We start from the raw sequence: 23388 nt of genomic DNA, 5'->3' as shown, positions 1-23388 counted from the left end.
AAGGGTCTACTAAATTTAAATTTTGACAAATATTTGTGCATATACATTAGCCCTATGTGTCTTCCAAAAAAACAAAACCGTTAAGGTTATGAAACCGTTTTTATTTTATGTAAGACTTCACAGTAGCGAAACTTCTCATTTTTATATTGTTCTTTTCCCTCGAAGCGACCCCAAAATATTCAGTCTGGAATTTCGTTCCACGGTTGAGTCTCACCAGACCCAAACAAAACGAAAGCTAACCCACAAATAACATACACCCCACCCGCAATGGCAAACGCTATCGTAGAAGCGATATATTCTCTATCCTGCAAAATAAACATCTAAACCCCGTCGTCCCTACCAAATCACCATACATAATAATCCAAGAACGCCGACGTCACTTTGGGCACTATAGCCCCGGCGAACGTCGCAAACGTCTGCATTATCCCAAAAACGGTCCCAGCAAAATTCGGCGCCAAGTCCTGCGGATTGATCAAGTTGCTCACCGCCACAGATCCGTTCGATCCCTGCATGATCATCACCAGAATTACGATTCCTGCGGCACTGCAACCCGCCGCCGGTATCAGGAAACAGCACACCGCCGGGATAAAGTGAGCTACGGTTTTGCAATATTAACCAAATTCGGTATGCTTGGGAGCGTCTACAAAAGATGATGAAAAATTTCCGGATGTTGGTCACGGACATGATTTTCTTTTTTCGCATCCAGTCGCCGACTATTCCGAAGATGAAGCAGCAGATGCCTCTGGCCAGGTAAGGCAATCCGGCCAAGGACGAAGCCGTGTCCAGCTCTAAGCCTATGGTGTTGGAGAGGAACGAGGGCAAGTAGGTGACGGTTTGGTACAGGCCCCACAGGCTGCCGAACTGGCAGAAGGTTAGGGTGAGGAAGGGCTTCGAGGAGAAGATTTTAAGGAAAGGCGGAAATTTCTGCAAACAAGTCGTTTAAGGTTATAATACCTAATATATATGTATAATTATTAAAGAGCGGATTCTAGAATGAAGGCGTTTTCATTTTGGTTGTAGGCAAATGTATGAAAGTTGTATATAAATGTGTATCTGAGAAAATTCTTTTATTTGAGTCCTACTTGTTTTTGCCTAGTTGACTATTTTTGATCAAGAGTGCCTTTGTTGCATTTTGCTTCCCGAGCGTAAGCCAAGGAAGTATTGTAATCGAGTCCGTCGGCCGACTCTCTACTTTTGCATTTTCTCGACATATCATGACCCCTAGAGGATGAAGAAATAGGTCTTCCGTTTCCGTCTGTTTGTCCGTCTGTCCGGCTGTCTTCCGTCCCGTCTCTGTATTAGACAGATAATCTCCGAAAGTACTGAGCCGATTGTTGTCAAATTTTGTATTTATATTAGAAATAGCATGTAGATGGTAAAACGCTAACCAAAATTTATCTAATCATCCCCACCACTTGGAGTGCCTCAGGACTCCAGTCTGGGACCTTTGTTATTCTTATCTTTATCAACGACCTAGCGAGTATTATTTCATGTGAAAAGCTTTTTTTTATGACTGATGAGCATTGATTCGATTGATGATTGTACAAGTTTGCAGAAAAATGTTACAAATGTGTTAAATTGGTGCATAAGAAATGAATTATTTCTTCATACAGAATACAGATAAATGCTGTGTTGTAACCTATTCCAGTATACAGGCAAATATAATTTTTCCATATAGGGTCGCATTAAAGACTTTGTTATAATTTTTGATTCGAAGTTCTCTATCATTGAGCATATTAATGATATAGTACCTAAAGCTTTTAGAATTGGTTTTCTGCATAGAAACTGTAGGGACATCACTCAAACACAAACTCTTTGCGCTTTGTATGGAATCTGTATGTATGACGTTGAGTAAAATTTATTTTTCCCAAAACTTGCCTAAATTTCGCCATTTTTGGGCCTAAATCCTAAAATTTTTGGCTAAAATCCGTCCTTTAATAATAATAGTAATAATGAACTTGGCAACATCAAGTTATTGAATTTTACTCAAAAGCTAGCATCTCGTTGTTCTAACTTGGTACCAGCTAGCACAATCAAGTCGCCTGAGAACTTGTTTGATCCACAGACGACAGCGCATTCAAGCTAATATCGACTCTAAGCGATTTATCTACATATAAGCCAACTTTCGTTAGAGCTGATCTGAACGAAGAACCAACCCGTTTCGACCTCTGGTCGGACATTACAACGAATAAGTGAACAATGTTCTTGAACATTTTAACGATTTGATACATAATGTTCCCGAATGACAAAATTTACATTTCAAATTGTACTATCAAATGGTAAAACGCTCGCCAAAATTTGTCACCAAGAATGAAATGACTTAATCTCCAAATTTTACAATAGTAGATGTAATTTAAATTTTATATCCTACGATTACGGTGTTGACTTTTTACCTTAGACGGATTGGAAAAAAAATAAACAACCTTTTCCAATTTCCAAACTTTATTCGTTCATGGTCCAGAAATTGATGATGTCATCTAACAATTTTATTGAAAAAATTTTCCAATATTTCTCGATTTTTTATTTTTCGATTTCTCAATTTTCCGATGTTTCAATGATACGATTTTGTCAATTTTTGTCCTCTTTCTTCAATTTTACGAATTTTAAATATTTCGATTTTCAGATTTTACGTTTCTAAATTTTCAGTTTTCTGAAATGATTTCTGAATCAATCTTTTTTTTTATTTTCCCATTTCTCGACTTCCCAAAGTTTCGATTTTTTTCAATCTTTCAATTTTTCGATTTTTCAGGTTTTTTGATTTTTCAATTTTTCCAATTTTTAAGCTTACGTTTTTTCGACTTTGCTTTCTTGGTTTTTCGATTTCTTACTTTTCCAATTTGTTAATTTCTCAACTTTTTGGATATTTCTTTGAGTTTTGGTATTTTTCAATATTTCGACTTTTCGACTTTTCATTTTTGTACTCTTGGATTTTTTTACTTTTGGATTTTTAATTTTTCGTTAAATTTTAAATTTTTAAATTTTTCGACTGTTTCACACTCCGATTTCTCAATTTTTTAACTCTTCGCTGTATCAATTTTTCAATTTTTAAAATTCTAAGTTGTTCGATTTCTCGAGTTTGCAGTTCTTTCATGTTTGAATTTGTCAATTTTCCGAGTTTTTAAATTTTCGAATTTTCCAATTTTTCTTTTTTAAAATTTTTCGATTTTTTAATTTTTTTATTTCTTCTCGGCTTTCCACTCCTGGATTTCTCGATTCTATGATTTCTCGATTTCTCAATGTCCTAGTTTTTGAATTTTTCCATGTTTCGATTTTTCGATTCTTCAATTTCGCGGTATTTTAAGTGTTTAATGTTTTAGATTTTAAATTTTTCGATTTTCCAATTTTTTGATTTTTCAGTTCTTCAGTATTTCTATTTTTTAATTTTTCAAATTTTGACATTGTAAATTTTTGTTAGGAAACATAGATGGAGTGCGTGTTCGGCGGTAGCATCACCAACTCCATCAATCTCTCGAGATAAGGCCGTTTCAATTTTGTAAAAAGTTGTTCCCGCAAAGGAGGCCGCGGTGAACATACGACTGCGCCATCTCCATAGCTCTACGTGAACTATCATTTTCAAATGTAAATTTGACTTTTTCAAATTCATTTGATATTTCCACGATGGGACGAAAATGTTTTGTTTGCGGAAATGCAGAAAAACCATTTTTTAGCATTCCAAATGATGTTAATGTGCGAAACAAATGGATGGAGTCGTTAAAATTAGTTTGTGGTTTGTAAAATGGAAAAAATGTAACAACTCGTTAAAACATTATTGTAGATTCGAGTAAAATAAGTGATTACACAGTGTTATGTTCCAACCATTTTGGAAGAGACTGTTTCGATGCCAAAGCAAAACGAATGCGCCTTTGCAAAAACGCAGTTCCCACTTTTAACGTAGATAAAAACAAATTTCCGTTGGCAACATACACTTTACTATAGCCTTATATATTTCAGATTACTGATTCTACTAACATCCTACCAAGTCTAAAGCCGACTGTAGTTTTAGAACAACAAAATTCTAATCAAATTTCACAAATGCAGTCTGATGAAAACAAAGAGTTTCAGGATCTCAAATATCAATGTAAGGTATTAAAGTTACAGCTTAAGAGAATGCAGGCAAAATATTCGCAATGTCTATCAAAAGTAAATCATTTGGAAGAACAGGTCACTACATTAAAAACATTAAACATTGAGAAAATTATTGAGAATGCAACCAATGCAGATGAAAAATCTTTATTTATTTTAGACATTCTAAAAAATTATAATAAAAAAATACCAAGATGGTCAGAAATTACCGTCCGTATGTGTACAGTATGGAGATTCTGCAGCCCTAAAGGCTATAAATTTTGTCATAACAATTTGATTAAACTACCCTCCAAAGCCACCATTTCAAGGTACATAGGTGATTACCAGGGGCAAAATGAACTAATTAAGAAACGTTTATGTACTGAGATAGCACAACTATCTCAACCAATAGAAAGAGTCTGCTCTTTAATTCTAGATGACATGACAATCACTGAAAAACTACATTATAGCCGATCAGAAGATAGAATTTATGGTCTTGACACATCAAAACCTGAAAAAACAATTGGTGAAAAACCTAAAGTGGCAAACAAAATGCTTTGTTTTGTGATACACGGATTGTCCACAAGGTATACCATACCTACAGGTTACTTCTTCCATTCTACGTTGACGGCAGATGAGTTATATTCACTGACTAAGAATGTGTTACAATTTGTAACAGATTGTGGATTTATTGTTCTGAGACTTGTTACAGATAACGCATCAATAAATGTTGCCCTGTTCAAAAAATTTGGTGATGACTCTCTAAAAAATTGCATTAATCATCCTATTTTAGAACAACTTCCATTATTCTTGAGTTTTGATTTCTGTCATGCCATAAAAAATGCCAGAAATTTGTTTTTAGATCATAATTTATTTTCTTCAGAAGGCATGATTTCGTCAGGTTATCTCAAACAACTTTATGAATTACAGAAGGATATGCCTGTAAAACCTGTAAAATACCTAACGAAAAAACATTTATTCCCATCAAATTTCGAAAAGATGAACGTACTAAGAGCAATTCAAGTATTTCATCCTACAGTTACTTCATCACTAAGATTTTTAAAAGATTCAGGTGACAGTAATTTCTCAGGAGTCTCCAGCACTGTAAACTTTATGGAAATGATGTATAATTTTTTTCAAGTGCATAATGTATCAAACAAACAACATTATATTCATTCTTTAGACAGCAGCGTTGCTCCGTTTATAAATGTTGATGATGAACGTCTCCATTGGTTAAATATCACGTTTCCAAATTATATTGAAGACATCCAGAACTGTTCAGCGCGGATTGGTTTAAAGGGACTTAGTAAAGAGACTGCCCATGCACTTCAGTTCACCTCTAAAAGTACTTACTTATGCATCAAGTTTTTGCTTACCCAAGCAGGATTTTATTACGTATTGACACGTTCATTTAGTTCTGATGCCATAGAAGCTACATTTTCCCATATCAGATTGAGAGGTGGTTCGCAGGATCAAACAGATGCCAGGGCAGCGGAATATGCACTACGGCAAATTCTCCGTTGCGGAATTGTAAAAGTTTCTGCATCGTCAAATCCAGCAGAAAAAAGTGGTTATGTTAGTAGATCTACTATTTCAACTTTGGAAAAAAGAAATGAAGAAAACAGTGACGAAATTGACGAGGAGATACTCTTACCCATCATTATAAGAGATGAAATCTACCACTTGAGTGAATATTTCATACCTGCAAATAATATTATGTCTGCATCTGTTGCATTTTTGTCCGGATATATTATCAAGAAGGTAGAACAAAAATTTGCTTGTGATGAATGTAGCAGACAATTTTTATCCACAACAACACCAGGACCGCTTTTAAAATTAATTACTTATCAAAATCGAGGCGGACTAATAAGTCCTAACGAGCGTTTTGTTGGCGTTATTTATAAATTAACATCAACAATTCAAAATTTAGTACCTTGCCTGAAAGGGGAAAATATTTGCAAAAAATTAATTGACTGGATACATCCTCACCTTCTTAAAAACACTATATTCTCCTGCACTGAACACAGAGATGCAGTTTGCAGATTTATTATAACTACAGCTGCAAAACCTGTACTCGATAATATTTGTTTAAGAACAACGGATTCGTTAAAGAGATTAGGTTTGAAAAATAAACCTTCGAGCCGAAAAGTGTTAAAATTATAACCAGCAATTTTGGTTTAATTATTATTGTTATTTATGTGTAGAAACAAAATAAAAATTATGCTTTGTTTTTCTAAAATATTTCTTCACAACTCTAATAAACTAACGCTGTCAACCTCTGTTGTCAACACGCTGTCAGTTTAGCAGTTTACTTTAAGTATATAGTAATGTAACCGTTTGGTGGCGACACTATATGTCCATCAAACGGGAACATTTTTATCAATGGAAAATGAAAAATTGAAACGGCCTTATCTCGAGAGATTGATGGAGTTGGCGATGGCGGTAGTCTGCGCGACTGCGCCAGCGATGACGTAGCCATGACGAAGACGAACGTCACACCAATGGCTGGTCGGTGGTCCGCGCGCGTGTCTAAGTTCACTGTAATGTATATTTACTTGTGTTTGTATAATAAATGTGTTAACTGTTGTTCGTGTTTTCGTTCCACGTGCCTAATATAACTAACAAAAAATTGGAAAAATTGCAAATGGTAACATTAAAAATTCAAAAATGAAAAGTAAAACAGTATAAAATGAAAACCTTAAACAACCTAAAAATTGGAAATCAAGAAAAATTGAAGAAACGAACTATTCAAAAATCGAAAGACTAAAAATTCAAATACTTAAAAATCGAAAAAGTGCAAAATCGTTTTTTTTTGTTTCTTCAGATTTTCGATTTGAGTTTCTCGAGTTTCTAATTGGTAATTTTCGGCTTTTTATTTTCTTTATTTTTTCAATGTTTCGATTTTACAACTTTTGTTTTTTCTGTTTTAATTTTTTCGGGTTCTCGTTTCGCCAATTTTTCGATTTGCAATTTTTCAATTTTTTATTTCGCTGTTTCTTAAATTTTACGATACACAACTTTTCGAGGTTTCATTTTTAAATTTTTTACAATTTTTCGCTTCGCAATTTCACGCATTTTCAATTTTTCAATTCTTCAATTTGTCTATTTTCCAATTTTTCGATTTCTCGGTTCTTTGATGTTCCAATGATTCGATTTGTGATTTGGATTTTTCAATTTTTAACTTTTCTGTTTTTCATTTCTTCATATTTTCGTTTTGCAAGTTTTCGTTTCGGTTTTTGATTTTCTTTATTTTTTTCAATTTTTCAAATTTTGGTTTGATTTGATTCTAGTTTTCATTTCAGATACTCCTAACTAATAACAACTACAATTTTAAAATTTTTCACTTTTTCACTTTTACGATTTTACAATTTTTCCATGTTCCAATTACTGGATTTTAAAACATTTTCATTTATTCGATTTTTCGGTTTCTTGATATTTAATTTTCAATTTTGATGAATCGAAAAAAATTTAAAATTGTTCGATTCATTTTTTTTGCAATTTATAAATTTCTGGATTTTTGTTTTTCAGTGCTTCAATTTTTCGTTTCTCCAGTTCTTCGATTTTCAATTTTTCGGTTTTCCTCTCTTCTGATTGTGCAATTTTTCAATTTTACAGTTTTTCTTCGAATTAAAAAATGGAAAAATTGCAAAATTGTGAAATAATAAATCAAAAATTAAAAATAAAACAGTACAAAATAAAAACCTTGAAAAATCTAAAAATTGGAAATCAAGAAAATGTATAGTCAAATCGAAATATTGAAAATTAAAAAAATCGGAAAATCGAATAAATGGAAATCCAAAAATTCCAAATTGAAAAACTAAAAAATTGGAATTAAAAACTCAAAGATTAAAAATTTGAATAAACCAAAAATTATAAAATCGAACATTGAAACAATAAAACAAATGAAAAAACGCAAAATTGTGACAAAATCGGAAAAATGCTAAAAAATCGGGGAAATGAAAAATAAAAATCAAAAACTTGAAAAACTGAGGAAACGAAAAATTGAAAAATCGAAAAATTAAAAATTGGGAATTTTCTTGAAAATATGAGAATACGTATGTCTTTGTTTAATAATGATTAAATATGAACATTTTTTCGATTGTGGCTTAACTAATAATTTTAATCCTCTGTTTTGAGACGACAATTTTATTCAAATCAAACTAATTTCTACGTGACATTCTTCCGATGTATAAACATATACACTTCAAGTTGTTGCTATTACTGAGAGGCCAATTTTACTTATCGAGCGTAAACTAATGAAGTATAGTAATCGACTTCATCGGGCGTCTTGGCACTTTTATACTTTCTCGACGAATTTTTTAGTTTTTCAATTTGGAATTTTTGGATTTCCACTTTTCCGATTTTCCGACTTTCTTAATTTTCAATATTTCTGTTTGAATATACATGTTTCGTTTTTTTGATTTTGCCCTTTTTTGATTCTTCAATTTTTCAAGTGTTTGGTTTACAATTTATAAATTTTTCTTTTTTTATTCGAAAAATTGAGAAATCGAAAAACTAAAAAAAACTGAAAGAACGAAAAGTTGCAAAATCGAAAAAGTGGAAAATCGAAAAATGGAAAATCGAAGACCTGAAGAGATGAAAAATTCAATCATTAAAAAACTAAAATTCGATAAACTTAAAAATAAAAACATTGGAAAACTTAAAAATTGTAAAATAGAATAATTTTAATTATAGAATCGTAAAATTGTGAAGTTCAAAAAGTGTAACATTGAAAAATCGGAAAATTGAAAGTTAAATCTCGAGAAACTGAAAAACTGAATAAATGAGAAGTTTTAAAATCCAATAATTGAAAAAAGGAAATAATCTAAAATCGTAAAAATGAAAAAATGAATAATTTTAAAAATTATAATTATTGCATATTTAAAATGAAAATAAAAAAAATTTCACATCAAAAATTGAAGAAACCAAAAATTTAAAATCGAGAAACTGAAAAATCGAAAATTTTCACATTGAAAGAAGAAAAACCGAAAAACTGAAGCAATAAACAAAGTAAAAACAGAAACGAGAAATTACAAATCTTTCGAAATTGATATGAAAAATTAAAAAGTCGAAAAATTGAAAACTCATGAATTTGAAATTGAAAAATTGAAAAAATTGGTCCGAGGTTACTTCGACGGAACTTCCCTCGCTCTTGAACTAGAGTCTCACAAATTTCGTTTCTTGGGTTTTGAATATGATTATTATTATTCTTATTTGATCATAATTAAATAAAGTCTTACTTTACTTAAAATCAGTCTTATCTTAGCAAATAACATACCCTTTAAGAAAATAAAGGGTGGGTGGGTGGGACAAATATTTGCGAAGATAAGACTGATTTTGCCAATTGATATACCCTCTACCAGTCATTTTCTTAGAAAATGAGGTTCTCAATTGGACAATAAAAAATTGGTGACAAATCCAGCTCTTTAAAACCGGTCAGACAATGTAAAATATATTTTAAAGGGCATAACTAATGGGATAAAATGTCTTTCAGCACTAGGTAATAGCAATCTGAAGCTCAAGTGTTTATTAATTTTTCTACATCTAAAGAATGTCACGTAGAAATTTGTTTAGATTTGAATGAGTTACCTCAAAACACAGAACTAAAATTGTTAATTAAACCACAATCAAACAAAATGTAATGAAAATAAAAAACCGAACGAAAAACTGCAAATCGAAAATTTGAAGAAATGAGAAATTAAAAAAAAATTTGGAGGATAAGAAATTGTAAAACTCGACAAATTTTAATTCGAAAAAATGCAAAATCTAAAAACTGAAAAAACAAAAAAATGAAACATTGAAAAATCACAAATGGAAAAATTGAAAAAACGAGAAACTAAATAAATTAAAACAGAAAAATACAAAAAATTAAAGAATTGAAATTTTGAAAAATCGAATAATTGAAAAAATAAGGAAAATATAAAACCGAAATAAAAAACTGTAAATCGAAAAATTGAAAAACTGAAAAAATTAAACTTAAAAAGTCTAAAAACTGTGAAGTTTTGAACTTTAAGAAAATAGAGGGTGGGTGGGCGGGGCTAGTACTTGCCAAGATAAGATTGAATAATATTAAGAGTAGTCACAGGAATCAAGATGGGGTCTTAATAAAAAAATCGAGAATATGAAAAACAAAACTGAAAGATCGAAAAATGAAAAATTGTAAAAACGAAAAATTGATAAACTGAAAATGAAAGAAAATGAAAAAACGAAAAATTCTAATATCAAAAAATGATCGAAGGTAAATAAATCCAGTGTTTTCAAAAAATTATAAAATTTGATTTTGCGAATTTTATTTTTAACTCCAACTGGTTTTCCAGAAACGCCAACTGAACTGTCCCAATTTTTATAAATTTCAAAAAATTCTGATTTCACTCCGAATATTGAACAACAATTTGTCAGCTTTTGAGTAAAATTCACCAAGTTCCCGGGCCCTAAAAGCAATACCTTTTTCTTCCTGTTCAGATGCCCTTCTTGTGACTCCAGAATAAAATCCCTCTCCTCCTGCGACGTGCACCTGGACTTCTCCGGTTCGTCGCTAACAATAAACCCGAAAAACAAGCAGTAAGTCACCATGATCATCGCCAGGACGTAGAATCCCCACGGCCACCCCGTCGCGTGCGTCACCGCCCCGACGACGGCGAAAGTCACCACCATCCCGAAAGTATTCCCTAGGGAAGCCGCCACGAACTTGCCCTTCTCCTGCGGAGGCGCCCAGCTGGCCATCAACGTATTAATCGCAGGATATGCCACCCCCTGGAAAACTCGGATCAGTGGAAGTCGTCTTCGAAGAGCAGGCGAATTACCCCACACATCCCGACCACCACCCTGGCGCACGTCACCGCCACGTAACCCAAGTCGGCGAATAAGGGGACGAGAGCCGTGCTGATGGCGGCAAGCAAGCTGCTCCACAGGAGGACGTGCCACGGCCCGATCCGCTCGGAGAGGACGCCGCCTAGGATAATGGTCATCAGGTAGCCCCAGAAGTAGCCCCCCAGGATGTCGGATTTTTGGCTCTCGGTCCAGTCGTAGACTCGGTGGGTTGTTTGCTAACGGCAGAGTTGGTAGAGGGTCGAGTTGGGGGCTTACTTACTGTTCGATTGATTTCTTTGGTGGTGGTTCCGCCCTTGACGCGTTTGCACGCGGGGATGGGTACTATGGTGGGTTGACCGACCATCTGGACGATGGAGACGGAAATGCTGCTCAGCATCATGTAGTTGGTGAAGCCGGAAAAGAAGATCATTACGGCGATCCAGACGCGGTAGGGAAAGAGTCCTGTGCACAGAAAGAGTGGAAATAGGGGCGGTGGGAGAGGTTCTTAGGATGTATACTCATCTTCCTAGGGTTGTGTCAACTAGACGTCAACAGGTTTCAATATTTGACGGCAGTTTTTCCGACACGACTACGTCTAGAATGTTTTTAGACTAAAGTGAGCCATGAAATTTTTTGTTCACGTTGGATAAACTGATTTCGAGAAATTGAAAAATCCCCAAATTGAATTCTCAAAATTTTAAAAATAAAAAATATTAAAAAAATTGAAACATGGGAAAATTGGAAAATCAAAAATCTTGAAACCAAGAAATTGAAAGATGGAAAAATCAAAAATTTTAAAATAAAAATGAAAAATCTAAAAAAGAGAAGTCGAAAAATCAAAAGAATGACACATCAAAGAATTGAAAAATCAAAAATTTTAAAATTAGAAAAATCGACAAATTAGAGTCGAAGAACTGAAAAATCTAGAAATCGAAAAATCTAAAATTTGAAAAGTCGAAAAATTTAAAATACAAAAGTCCAAAATTTAAAAAATTCGAAATATTGAAAACTTCCAAATATGAAATAAGATAGAGAAACCGAAAACTCGAAAAATGAAGAGTGACACATCATCGAATTGAAAAATCTAAAATTTGAAAATTAGAAAAGTTGACAAAAAAATTCAAGAACTGAAAAATCTAGGAATCAAAAAATCTAATTTTAAAAAGTCGAAAAATTTATATTGAAAAGTCTAAAACTAAAAAAATCCGAAATATTGAAAAATTCCAAAACTGAAATCAGAGATAAACTGAAAGATCCCAAAACTAAAACATTGAAAAATTGGAACATCGAAAAAGGTACAAAATTTTTAATTTTAATTAAAAAAGTGAAAAATCGGAAAAATGACAATCGAGAAATTGAAAAATCCCCAAACTGAGTTCTCAAAATTTGAAAAATAAAAAATTTAAAAAATCAAAACAGAAAAATTGGAAAATCAAAAAAACTTGAGAAATCAAGAAACTGAAACACAGAGAGAAATCGAAACATAAAAAATACAAAAATGTATAATCAAAAATTTTAAAATCAAAAAAATGAAAAATCTAAAAGCGAGAAGTCGAAAAATCAAAATGACACATCAAAGAATTGAAAAATCAAAAATTTTAATATTAGAAAAATCGACAAATTAGAGTCGAAGAACTGAAAAATCTAGAAATCGAAAAATCTAAAATTTGAAAAGTAGAAAAATTTACAATACAAATGTCCAAAATTTAAAAAATTCGAAATATTGAAAACTTCCAAATATAAAATAAGATGAACTGAAAAATCCGAAAACTGAAACATTGAAAAATTGAGAAACCGAAAAGTCGTAAAATGAAAAAGTTAGAAACTCGAAAAATTAAAATTCAAATTTAAGAAATCGAAAAGCCGAAAAATGAAAAGAGTGACATCATTGAATTGAAAAATCTAAAATTTGAAAATTAGAAAAGTTTACAAAAAAATTCAGGAACTGAAAAATCTAGGAATCGAAAAATATAAATTTTAAAACGTCGAAAAATTTCTACTGAAGTCTAAAATTAAAAAAATCCGAAATATGGAAAAATTCCAAAACTGAAATCAGAGATAAACTGAAAGATCCCAAAACTAAAACATTGAAAAATTGAGAAACCGAAAAGTCGAAAAATGAAAAAGTTAAAAACTCGAAAAATTAAAATTCAAATTTAAGAAATCGAAAAGTCGAAAAATGAAAAGAGTGACATCATTGAATTGAAAAATCTAAAATTTGAAAATTAGAAAAGTTTACAAAAAAATTCAAGAACTGAAAAATCTAGGAAAAAATATAAATTTTAAAACGTTGAAAAATTTCTATTGAAGTCTAAAATTAAAAAAATCCGAAATATTGAAAAATTCCAAAACTGAAATCAGAGATAAACTGAAAGATCCCAAAACTAAAACATTGAAAAATTGAGAAATCGAAAAATTACAAAATCAAACCTCAGAAATCGAAAAATAAAAAAACAGAATTGGAACATCGAAAAAGGTAAAAATTTTTTAATTTTAATTAAAAAAGTGAAAAATCGGAAAAATGACAATCGAGAAATTGAAAGATCCCCAAACTGAGTTCTCAAAATTTGAAAAATAAAAAATTGAAAAAATCAAAAGAGAAAAATTGGAAAATCGAAAAGCTGAAAAGTCGAAAAATCGAAAAACCTTGAAATCAAAAAATTGAAACAGAAATCGAAACATGAAAAAATACAAAAATGTAAAATCAAAAATTTTAAATTAAAAAAAATTGAAAATCCCAAACTGTGAAGTCAAAATTCAAAAGGATGATACGTCAAAGGATTGAAGAATCTAAAATTTAAAAATTGGAAATAATGAAAAATCCTAAAACTGAAATATTGGAAACTTGATAAATTGAAAAATCAAAAAACTGAAACATCGAAATACCGAGAAATCGAATATAATCGACAAACTGAAAAATCGAAAAATGTAAAATTTAAGAAATCAAAAAATTGCTAGATCACAAAAACGAGAAATCGAAAAATTGGAAAATCGAAAAGTTGAAAGATCGAAAAACCGAGAAATCGGAAAATTAAAATTTGACTAGTAAGTATCTAAATTTAAATATCAAAAATTGAAAAATCCAAAAAGCCAAGAAGTCGAAAAATCCAAAGATCGACACATAAAAAAATTGAAAAATTTAAAATAAAAAATTAGAACAACTGTTTTCAGTTCTTCGGTATTTTTATTTTTCAATTTTTCAAATTTTGACATTGCTAAATTTTCAGTTTTCCGATTTCTCAATTAATCTATTTTTGATTTTTCCATTTCTCGACTTCTCGAAGTTTGGATTTTTGAGTTCTTCAATTCTTCGATTTTTCAACTTTGCTTTCTTGGGTTTCCGATTTCCCTATTTTCCAATTTTTTTATTTCTCAATTTTTGGATGGTTTTTTCAGTTTTGGGATTTTCCAGTATTTTGATTGTTTGACTTCTGGATTTTTCGATTTTTCGATTTTTTATTTTTCGGATTTTCAGTTTTTCGTTTCGTTTATATATTTAGATTTCTCAATTTTTCAACTGTTCGATATTTTAATTTTTCAATTTCTAAAATTCTAGATTTTTCAATTTTTCGAGTATTCAGTTTTTCTATATTTTAATTTTTCAATTTTCCGAATTTTTAATTTTTCGATTTTTCAATTTTTTGAGATCTTGATTTATCGAGATTCAGATGTTTCGATGTTTTGATCGATCAATCTCTCGATTTATCAATTTTTCCATTTTTAACTTTTCTATTTTTCGATTTTGGCCTATTTCGGTTTCTCAATCTTTTGATTTTTCGATTTCTGATGTCTCAGTTTTTGAATTTTCGATGTTTCTATTTTCCGATTTTTTACTTTTCAGCTTTTCGATATTTGAATTATCCGATTTTTTAATTTTCCAATTTCTCGATTTTTTGGTTGTTCAGTTTTTCGATTTTTAAATTTTAGATTTTCGAATTTTTATTTTTTTGATTTTTTGATGTTTCCATTTCTCCATTTTTCAATTTTACGACACATATTTTAACTTTTCAATATTTGAAATTTTAGATTTTTACTTTATCGATTTTTCAGTTCTTCAATATTTTAAAATTTTTCAAATTTTGACGTTTCTGAATTTTCAGTTTTCCGATTTCTCAATTTCAGCTCTTCAGTTCTTCAATTTTTGATTTTTCAGGTTTTTTCATTTTTCAATTTTTCGCTTTTTTAAGCTTACATTTTTTCGACTTTGCTTTCTTGGCTTTTCGATTTCTTACTTTTCCAATTTTTTCATTTCTCAACTTTTTGGATATTTCTTTGAGTTTTGGGATTTTTCAATATTTCGATTTTTCGATTTTTGGACTCCTGGATTTATTTACTTCTGGATTTTTAATTTTTTCAATTTTTCGACTGTTTCATAATTCGATTTCTCAATTTTTCAACTTTTCGCTGTTTCAATTTTTTAATTTTTAAAGTTCTAGGTTGTTCGATTTCTCGAGTTTGTAGTTCTTCTATGTTTGAATTTTCCAATTTTTCTTTTTTAAAATTTTTCAATTTTTTAATTTTTTGATTTTTTCTCGCCTTTCCACTCCTGGATTTCTCGATCCTCTGATTTTTCGATTTCTCGATGTCCTAGTTTTTGAATTTTTCCATGTTTCGATATTTGGATTTCCCGATTTTTCAATTTCGCGATATTTTAATTGTTTAATGTTTTAGATTTAAAATTTTTCGATTTTTTAATTTTTCAGTTCTTCAGTATTTCTATTTTTCAATTTTTCGAATTTTGACATTGTAAATTAAAAAAATTTAAGTTTTTCGATTTCTCAATTAATCTATTTTTTCGGATTTTCAGTTTTTCATTTCGTTTTTATATTCAGATTTTTCAATTTTTCAACTTTGCGATATTTTAATTTTTCAATTTCTAAAATTCTAGATTTTTCAATTTCTCGAGTTTTCAGTTTTTCTATATTTTAATTTTTCAATTTTCTGTTCGATTTTTCAATTTTTTGAGATCTCGATTTATCGAAATTAGGATGTTTCGATGTTTTGATTGATCAATCTCTCGATTTATCAATTTTTCCACTTTTAACTTTTCTATTTTTCGATTTTGGCCTATTTCGGTTTCTCAATTTTTCGATATTTCGATTCCGATTTCTCGATCTTTTGAGTTTTCGATTTCTGAATGTCTCAGTTTTTGAATTTTTCGATGTTTCGATTTTCCGATTTTTTACTTTCCCGCTTTTCGATTTTTGAATTATCCGTTTATTGAATTTTCAATTTTTTTAATTTTCGAGTTTCGATTTCACGATTTGTTGACTTTTCAGTTTTTCGATTTTTTAAATTTTAGATTTTCGAATTTTCATTTTTTTGATTTTTTGATGTTTCCATTTCTCCATTTTTCAATTTTACGATATATATTTTAATTTTTCAATGTTTTAAATTTTAGATTTTTAGCTTTGTCGATTTTTCAGTTCTTCAATATTTTAAAATTTATCAAATGTTGACGTTTCTGAATTTTCAGTTTTCCGATTTCTCAATTTCAGCTCTTCAGTTCTTCGATTTTTCGATTTTTCAGGTTTTTTGATTTTTCAATTTTTCGCTTTTTTAAGCTTACATTTTTTCGACTTTGCTGTCTTGACTTTTCGATTTCTTACTTTTCCAATTTATTAATTTCTCAATTTTTGGATATTTCTTTGAGTTTTGGGATTTTTCAATATTTCGATTTTTCGACTTTTCGATTTTTGGACTTCTGGATTTTTTTAATTTTGGATTTTTAATTTTTCGTTAAACTTTAGGTTTTTCAATTTTTCGACTGTTTCATAATTCGATTTCTCAATTTTTCAACTTTTCGCTGCTTCAATTTTTCAATTTTTAAAATTCTAGGTTGTTCGATTTCTCGAGTTTGTAGTTCTTCTATGTTTGAATTTTCCAATTTTTCTTTTTTAAAATTTTTCAATTTTTTTATTTTTTTATTTCTTCTCGCCTTTTCACTCCTGGATTTCTCGATCCTCTGATTTTTCGATTTCTCGATGTCCTAGTTTTTGAATTTTTCCATGTCTCGATTTTTGGATTTCTCGATTTTTCAATTTCGCGATATTTTAATTGTTTAATGTTTTAGATTTAAAATGTTTCGATTTCCCTATTTTTTTATTTTTCAGTTCTTCAGTATTTCTATTTTTCAATTTTTCAAATTTGACATTGTAAGTTAAAAAAATTTAAGTTTCCTGATTTCTCAATTAATATATTTTTTCGGATTTTCAGTTTTTCATTTCGTTTTTATATTCAGATTTTTCAATTTTTCAGCTTCGCGTTATTTCAATTTTTCAATTTCTAAAATTCTAGATTTTTCAATTTCTCGAGTTTTCAGTTTTTCTATATTTTAATTTTTCAATTTCCCGTTCGATTTTTCAATTTTTTGAGATCTCGATTTATCGAGATTAGGATGTTTCGATGTTTTGATTGACCAATCTCTCGATTTATCAATATTTCCACTTTTAACTTTTCCATTTTTCGATTTTGGCCTATTTCGGTTTCTCAGTTTTTCGATTTTTCGACTCCGATTTCTCGATCTTTTGAGTTTTCGATTTCTGAATGTCTCAGTTTTTGACTTTTTCGATGTTTAGATTTTCCGATTTTTTACTTTTCAGCTTTTCGATTTTTGAATTAGCCGGTTATTCAATTTTCTAATTTTTTTAATTTTCGAGTTTCGATTTCTCGATTTGTTGATTTTTCAGTTTTTCGATTTTTAAATTTTAGATTTTCGGATTTTAATTTTTTTGATTTTTTGATGTTTCCATTTCTCCATTTTTCAATTTTACGATACATATTTTAACTTTTCAATGTTTTAAATTTTAGATTTTTAGCTTTGTCGATTTTTCAGTACTTCAATATTTTAAAATTTTTCAAATTTTGACGTTTCTGAATTTTCAGTTTTCCGATTTCTCAATTTCAGCTGTTCAGTTCTTCAATTTTTCGATTTTTCAGGTTTTTTGATTTTTCAATTTTTCGCTTTTTTAAGCTTACATTTTTTCGACTTTGCTTTCTTGGCCTTTCGATTTCTTACTTTTCCAATTTTTTAATTTCTCAACTTTTTGGATATTTCTTTGAGTTTTGGGATTTTTCAATTTTTCGATTTTTCGACTTTTCGATTTTTGGACTCCTGGATTTTTAATTTTTCGTTAAACTTTAGAAATTTCAATTTTTCAACTTTTCGCTGTTTCAATTTTTCAATTTTTAAAATTTTAGGTTGTTCGATTGTCGAGTTTGTAGTTCTTCTATGTTTGAATTTTCCAATTTTTCTTTTTTAAAATTTTTAAATTTTTAAATTTTTTGATTTCTTCTCGGCTTTCCACTCCTGGATTTCTCGATTATCTGATTTTTCGATTTCTCGATGTCGTAGATTTTGAATTTTTCCATGTTTCGATTTTTGGATTTCTCGATTCTTCAGTTTCGCCATATTTTAATTGCTTAATGTTTTAGTTTTTAAATTTTTCGATTTTCGGATTTTTTGAGTTTTTAGTTCTTCTATTTTTAAATTTTTCAAATTTTGACTTTGCTAAATTTTCAGTTTTCCGACTTCTCAATTAATCTATTTTTGATTTTTCCATTTCTCGACTTCTCGAAGTTTGGATTTTTGAGTTCTTCAATTCTTCGATTTTTCAACTTTGCTTTTTTGGATTTTCGATTTCCAAATTTTTCAATTTTTTTATTTCTGAATTTTTGGATATTTCTTTCAGTTTTGAGATTTTCCCGTATTTTAATTCTTTAGATTTCTTTAGATTTTTCGTCTTCTGGATTTTTCGATTTTTCGATTTTTTATTTTTCGGATTCTCAGTTTTGCGTTTGGTTTTTATATTTAGATTTCTCAATTTTTCAACTTTTCGCTATTTTAACTTTTCAATTTCTAAAATTCTAGAATTTTCAATTTCTCGAGTTTTCAGTTGTTCTATATCTTAATTTTTCAATTTTCCGAATTTTTAAATTTTCGATTTTTCAATTTTTTAAGATTTCGATTTATCGAGATTCGTATATTTCGATGTTTTGATTGATCGATCTCTCGATTTATCAATTTTTCCATTTTTCGATTTTGGCCTGTTTCGGTTCTCAATTTTTCGATTTTACGATTTCTCGACTTTTGATTTTTCGACGTTTCGATTTTTCGATTTTTGAATTATCCGATTTTTCAATTTTCCAATTTTTTAAATTTTCGAGTTTCGGTTTCTCGATTTGTTGATTTTTCAGTTTTCCGATTTTTAAATTTTAGATTTTCTAATTTTTATTTTTTTGATTTTTTGATGTTTCCATTTCTCCATTTTTCAATTTTACGATACATATTTTAACTTTTCAATGTTTAAACTTTTAGATTTTTAGCTTTGTCGATTTCTCAGTTCAATATTTTCAAATTTTTCAAATTTTGACGTTTCTGAATTTTCAGTTTTCCGATTACTCAATCTCAGCTCTTCAGTTCTTCAGGTTTTAGATTTTTCAATTTTTTTGTTTTTTAAGTTTGCAATTTTTCGACTTTGCTTTTTTAACTTTTCGATTTCCCAATTTTTCAAGTTTTTAATTTCCCAATTTTTAGATATTTCGTTCAATTGTGTGAATTTTCAGTTTTTCGATTCTGCAATTATTCTTCTATTTTTCAATTTTTCTATATTTCAGTTTTGGCATTTTCAATTTTTCGACTGTTTTATTCTTCTATTTCTCAATTTTTTTAACTTTTCCATACTTTAACTTTTCAAATTTTAAAACTTTAGGTTTTTCGATTTCCCAAGTTTTCACGTCTTCTATATTTCAATTTTTCGCTGTTTTGATTTTTCAGTTATCTAACTAATAACTAAATTCTATGAAATCAAAATTAGAAAAATTGCAAATCAACAATTGAAGAAACAAAAAATTTAAAAATTGGGAAACTGAAAATTATAAATATAATCGAAAAATTGAAAAATTCAATAATGCACAATTCCGACATTGAAAAAAAAAAATTGCAAAATCAGAAACATTGAAAAACCGAAAGATTGAAAAAACAGAGAAAATGAAAAACTGCAAATCTTTCGATATAGAAGACATGAAAAATTAAAAAATCGAAAACTCGTGAAACAGCGAAACGAAAAATTGCAAAAATAAAAAATTACAAAATCGACAAATTGTAAAAAAAATGAAAATAAAAAACCCGAGCGAAAAACTGCAAATCGAAAATTTAAAGAAATGAAAAATTAACGAATCGAAAAACTAAAAGATTTAGTTGGAAACCCGAGAAATTTTAATTCGAAAAATTGCAAAATCTAACAATTGAAGAAACAAAAAACTGAAGAAATTAAAACAGAAAAAAATCAAAAATTGAAAAACTTCAAAGTTCAAACTTAAAAACTCGAAAAAATTGCAAATCGAAAAACTGCTTTACTAGCTTCATGTTGCCATATTGACTGACCCCAATCACAATACCTTTTTCTTCCTGTTAAGATGCCCTTCTTGCGACTCCAGAATAAAATCCCTCTCCTCCTGCGACGTGCACCTGGACTTCTCCGGTTCGTCGCTAACAATAAACCCGAAAAACAAGCAGTAAGTCACCATGATCATCGCCAGGACGTAGAACCCCCACGGCCACCCCGTCGCATGCGTCACCGCCCCGACGACGGCGAAAGTCACCACCATCCCGAAAGTATTCCCCAGGGAAGCCGCCACGAACTTGCCCTTCTCCTGCGGAGGCGCCCAGCTGGCCATCAACGTATTAATCGCGGGATATGCCACCCCCTGGAAAACTCGGATCAGTGGAAGTCGTCTTCGAAGAGCAGGCGAATTACCCCACACATCCCGACCACCACCCTGGCGCACGTCACCGCCACGTAACCCAAGTCGGCGAATAAGGGGACGAGAGCCGTGCTGATGGCGGCAAGCAAGCTGCTCCACAGGAGGACGTGCCACGGCCCGATCCGCTCGGAGAGGACGCCGCCTAGGATAATGGTCATCAGGTAGCCCCAGAAGTAGCCCCCCAGGATGTCGGATTTTTGGCTCTCGGTCCAGTCGTAGACTCGGTGGGTTGTTTGCTAACGGCAGAGTTGGTAGAGGGTCGAGTTGGGGGCTTACTTACTGTTCGATTGATTTCTTTGGTGGTGGTTCCGCCCTTGACGCGTTCGCACGCGGGGATGGGTACTATGGTGGGTTGACCGACCATCTGGACGATGGAGACGGAAATGCTGCTCAGCATCATGTAGTTGGTGAAGCCGGAAAAGAAGATCATTACGGCGATCCAGACGCGGTAGGGAAAGAGTCCTGTGCACAGAAAGGGTGGAAATGAGGGCGGTGGGAGAGGTTCTTGGGAAGTATACTCATCTTTGTAGGGTTCTGTGTCAGCTAGACGTCAACAGGTTTCAATATTTGACGGCAGTTTTTCCGACACGACTACGTCTAGAATGTTTTTAGACTAAAGTGAGCCATGAAATTTTTTGTTCACGTTGGATGAACTGATTTCGAGAAATTGAAAAATTCCCAAATTGAACTCTCAAAATTTAAAAAATAAAAAAAAAATAAAAGATTGAAACATGGGAAAATTGGAAAATCGAAAATCTTGAAACCAAGAAATTGAAAGATGGAAAAATTTTAAAATAAAAAAAATCGACAAATTAGAGTCGAAGAACTGAAAAATCTAGAAATCGAAAAATCTAAAATTTGAAAAGTCGAAAAATTTAAAATACAAAAGTCAAAAATTTTAAAAATTCGAAATATTGAAAACTTCCACATATGAAATAAGTTAAACTGAAAAATCCGAAAACTGAAACAATGAAAAATTGAGAAACCAAAATCTCGAAAAATTAAAGTATCAAATTTAAGAAATCGAAAAGTCGAAAAATGAATTGAAAAATCTAGGAATCGAAAAATATAAATTTTAAAAAGTCGAAAAATTTCTATTGAAAAGTCTAAAATGAAAGAAATCCGAAATATTGAAAAATTCCAAAACTGAAATCAGAGATAAATACAAAATCAAACATCAGAAATCGAAAAATAGAAAAATTGGAACATCGAAAAATGTAAAATTTTTATAATTTTAATTAAAAAAGTGAAAAATCAGAAAAATGACAATCGAGAAATTGAAAAATCCCCAAACTGAGTTCTCAAAATTTGAAAAATAAAAAATTTAAAAAATCAAACCTCAGAAATCGAAAAACCTTGAAATCAAAAATTGAAACAGAGAAATCGAAACATGAAAAAATACAAAAATGTCAAAGGATTGAAGAATCTAAAATTTAAAAATTGGAAATATTGAAAAATCCTAAAACTGAAATACCGGAAAATTGAAAAATCGAAAAACAAAAAAACTGAAACATCGAAATATCGAGAAATCGAATATGATCGACAAACTGAAAAATCGAAAAATGTAGAATTTAAGAAATCCAAAAATTGGTAGATCACAAAAACGAGAAATCGAAAAATTGGAAAATCCAAAAAGCCAAGAAGTCGAAAAAACCAAAGATCGACACATAAAAAAATTGAAAAATTTAAAATAAAAAATTAGAACAACTGACAAATAAAAAGAACTGAAAAATTAAAAAATCCCAAATCTAAAACATTGTAAAGCCGAAATTATTTCTTTATTTTATCATTTAATTATTTAAAAAAATCGATGAATTCAAAAGTCGAAAAATTGAGAAATTAAATAAATAAATAAATAATAAAACATTGATTAATCGTGAGATCGAAAACTTAAGGACGTCAAAAAATAAAAAATAGAAAAACTTTAAATTAGAAAAATTGAAGAATAAAAAAAATTAAAAATCGGAACATTGAAAAGGCTTAAAACTAAAACATTCAAAAATTGAGAAATCGAAAAATGGAAAGTTTAAAAACTCGAAAAACTGGAAATCAAACCTGAGAAATCGAGAAAATGAAAAACTGGATTATCGAAAAACTAAAAAATTGATAAACTGAGAAATCGAGAGTCGAGAAATAGAAAAAAATAAAACTAGGAACGCCAAAATTTGAAAAATTGAAAAATCAAAAAACTGAAATATCCAAAAGCCGAAAAATTGAAAATTAGAAAAATTGAAGAAATGAAAAATCAAGAAATCTATAAATCGAAAAATTTAAAATAGAAAAGTATAAAATTTAAAAAATTCGAAATATTGAAAAATTCCAAAACTGAAATAAGATAAACTGAAAAATCCGAAAACTGAAACATTGAAAAATTGAGAAACGGAAAACTCGAAAAATGAAAAGAGTGACACCTCATCGAATTGAAAAATCTAAAATTTGAAAATAAGAAAAGTTGACAAAAAAATTCAAGAACTGAAAAATCTAGGAATCGGAAAATATAAATTTTAAAAAGTCGAAAAATTTCTATTGAATGTCTAGAATTAAAGAAATTCGAAATATTGAAAAATTCCAAAACTGAAATCAGAGATAAACTGAAAGATCCCAAAACTAAAACATTGAAAAATTGAGAAATCGAAAAATTAAAACATCAAATCTCAGAAATCGAAAAATAGAAAAACAGAAAAATTGGAACATCGAAAAAGGTAAAAATTTTTTAATTTTAATTAAAAAAGTGAAAAATCGGAAAAATGA

At 30.0% G+C, this 23388-nt stretch overlaps 1 protein-coding gene and 1 long non-coding RNA gene across 5 annotated transcripts; both read right to left on the bottom strand.

Annotated features, from left to right (window-relative positions):
* Positions 1-164: 164 nt before the first annotated feature.
* Positions 165-21130, bottom strand: LOC135122941 (sialin-like). 2 transcript variants are annotated; one of them, XM_064047447.1, is made up of 7 exons: positions 11391-11480; positions 11153-11334; positions 10866-11108; positions 10507-10815; positions 645-924; positions 354-595; positions 165-305 (listed from the first exon to the last, which is right to left on the bottom strand). In XM_064047447.1, the coding sequence occupies exons 1-7, from the start codon at positions 11392-11394 to the stop codon at positions 180-182; spliced, it is 1386 nt and encodes a 461-aa protein (XP_063903517.1). In that variant the 5' UTR covers positions 11395-11480; the 3' UTR covers positions 165-179. The 2 variants fall into 2 exon arrangements, with proteins under 2 accessions (XP_063903517.1, XP_063903518.1); XM_064047448.1 differs by lacking the exons at positions 10507-10815; positions 10866-11108; positions 11153-11334; positions 11391-11480 and adding exons at positions 20272-20580; positions 20631-20873; positions 20918-21130.
* On the bottom strand, positions 4215-6348 carry LOC135123243 (uncharacterized). 3 transcript variants are annotated; one of them, XR_010279577.1, is made up of 4 exons: positions 5717-6348; positions 5458-5659; positions 4661-5401; positions 4215-4573 (listed from the first exon to the last, which is right to left on the bottom strand). It is a non-coding gene; the product is annotated as an uncharacterized LOC135123243 (long non-coding RNA). The 3 variants fall into 3 exon arrangements; XR_010279576.1 differs by having other exon boundaries at positions 4661-5659; positions 5717-6000; positions 6052-6348; XR_010279575.1 differs by having other exon boundaries at positions 4661-5659.
* Positions 21131-23388: the final 2258 nt, after the last annotated feature.

Source organism: Zophobas morio, unplaced genomic scaffold (genome assembly GCF_036711695.1).
Source record: "Zophobas morio isolate AGI-343-1 ecotype UQ-CSIRO unplaced genomic scaffold, CSIRO_AGI_Zmor_V1 ptg000006l, whole genome shotgun sequence".
Taxonomy (NCBI): domain Eukaryota; kingdom Metazoa; phylum Arthropoda; class Insecta; order Coleoptera; family Tenebrionidae; genus Zophobas; species Zophobas morio.
Note: the sequence above shows the minus strand (reverse complement) of the source record. Positions and strands in the feature narration are given on the sequence as shown.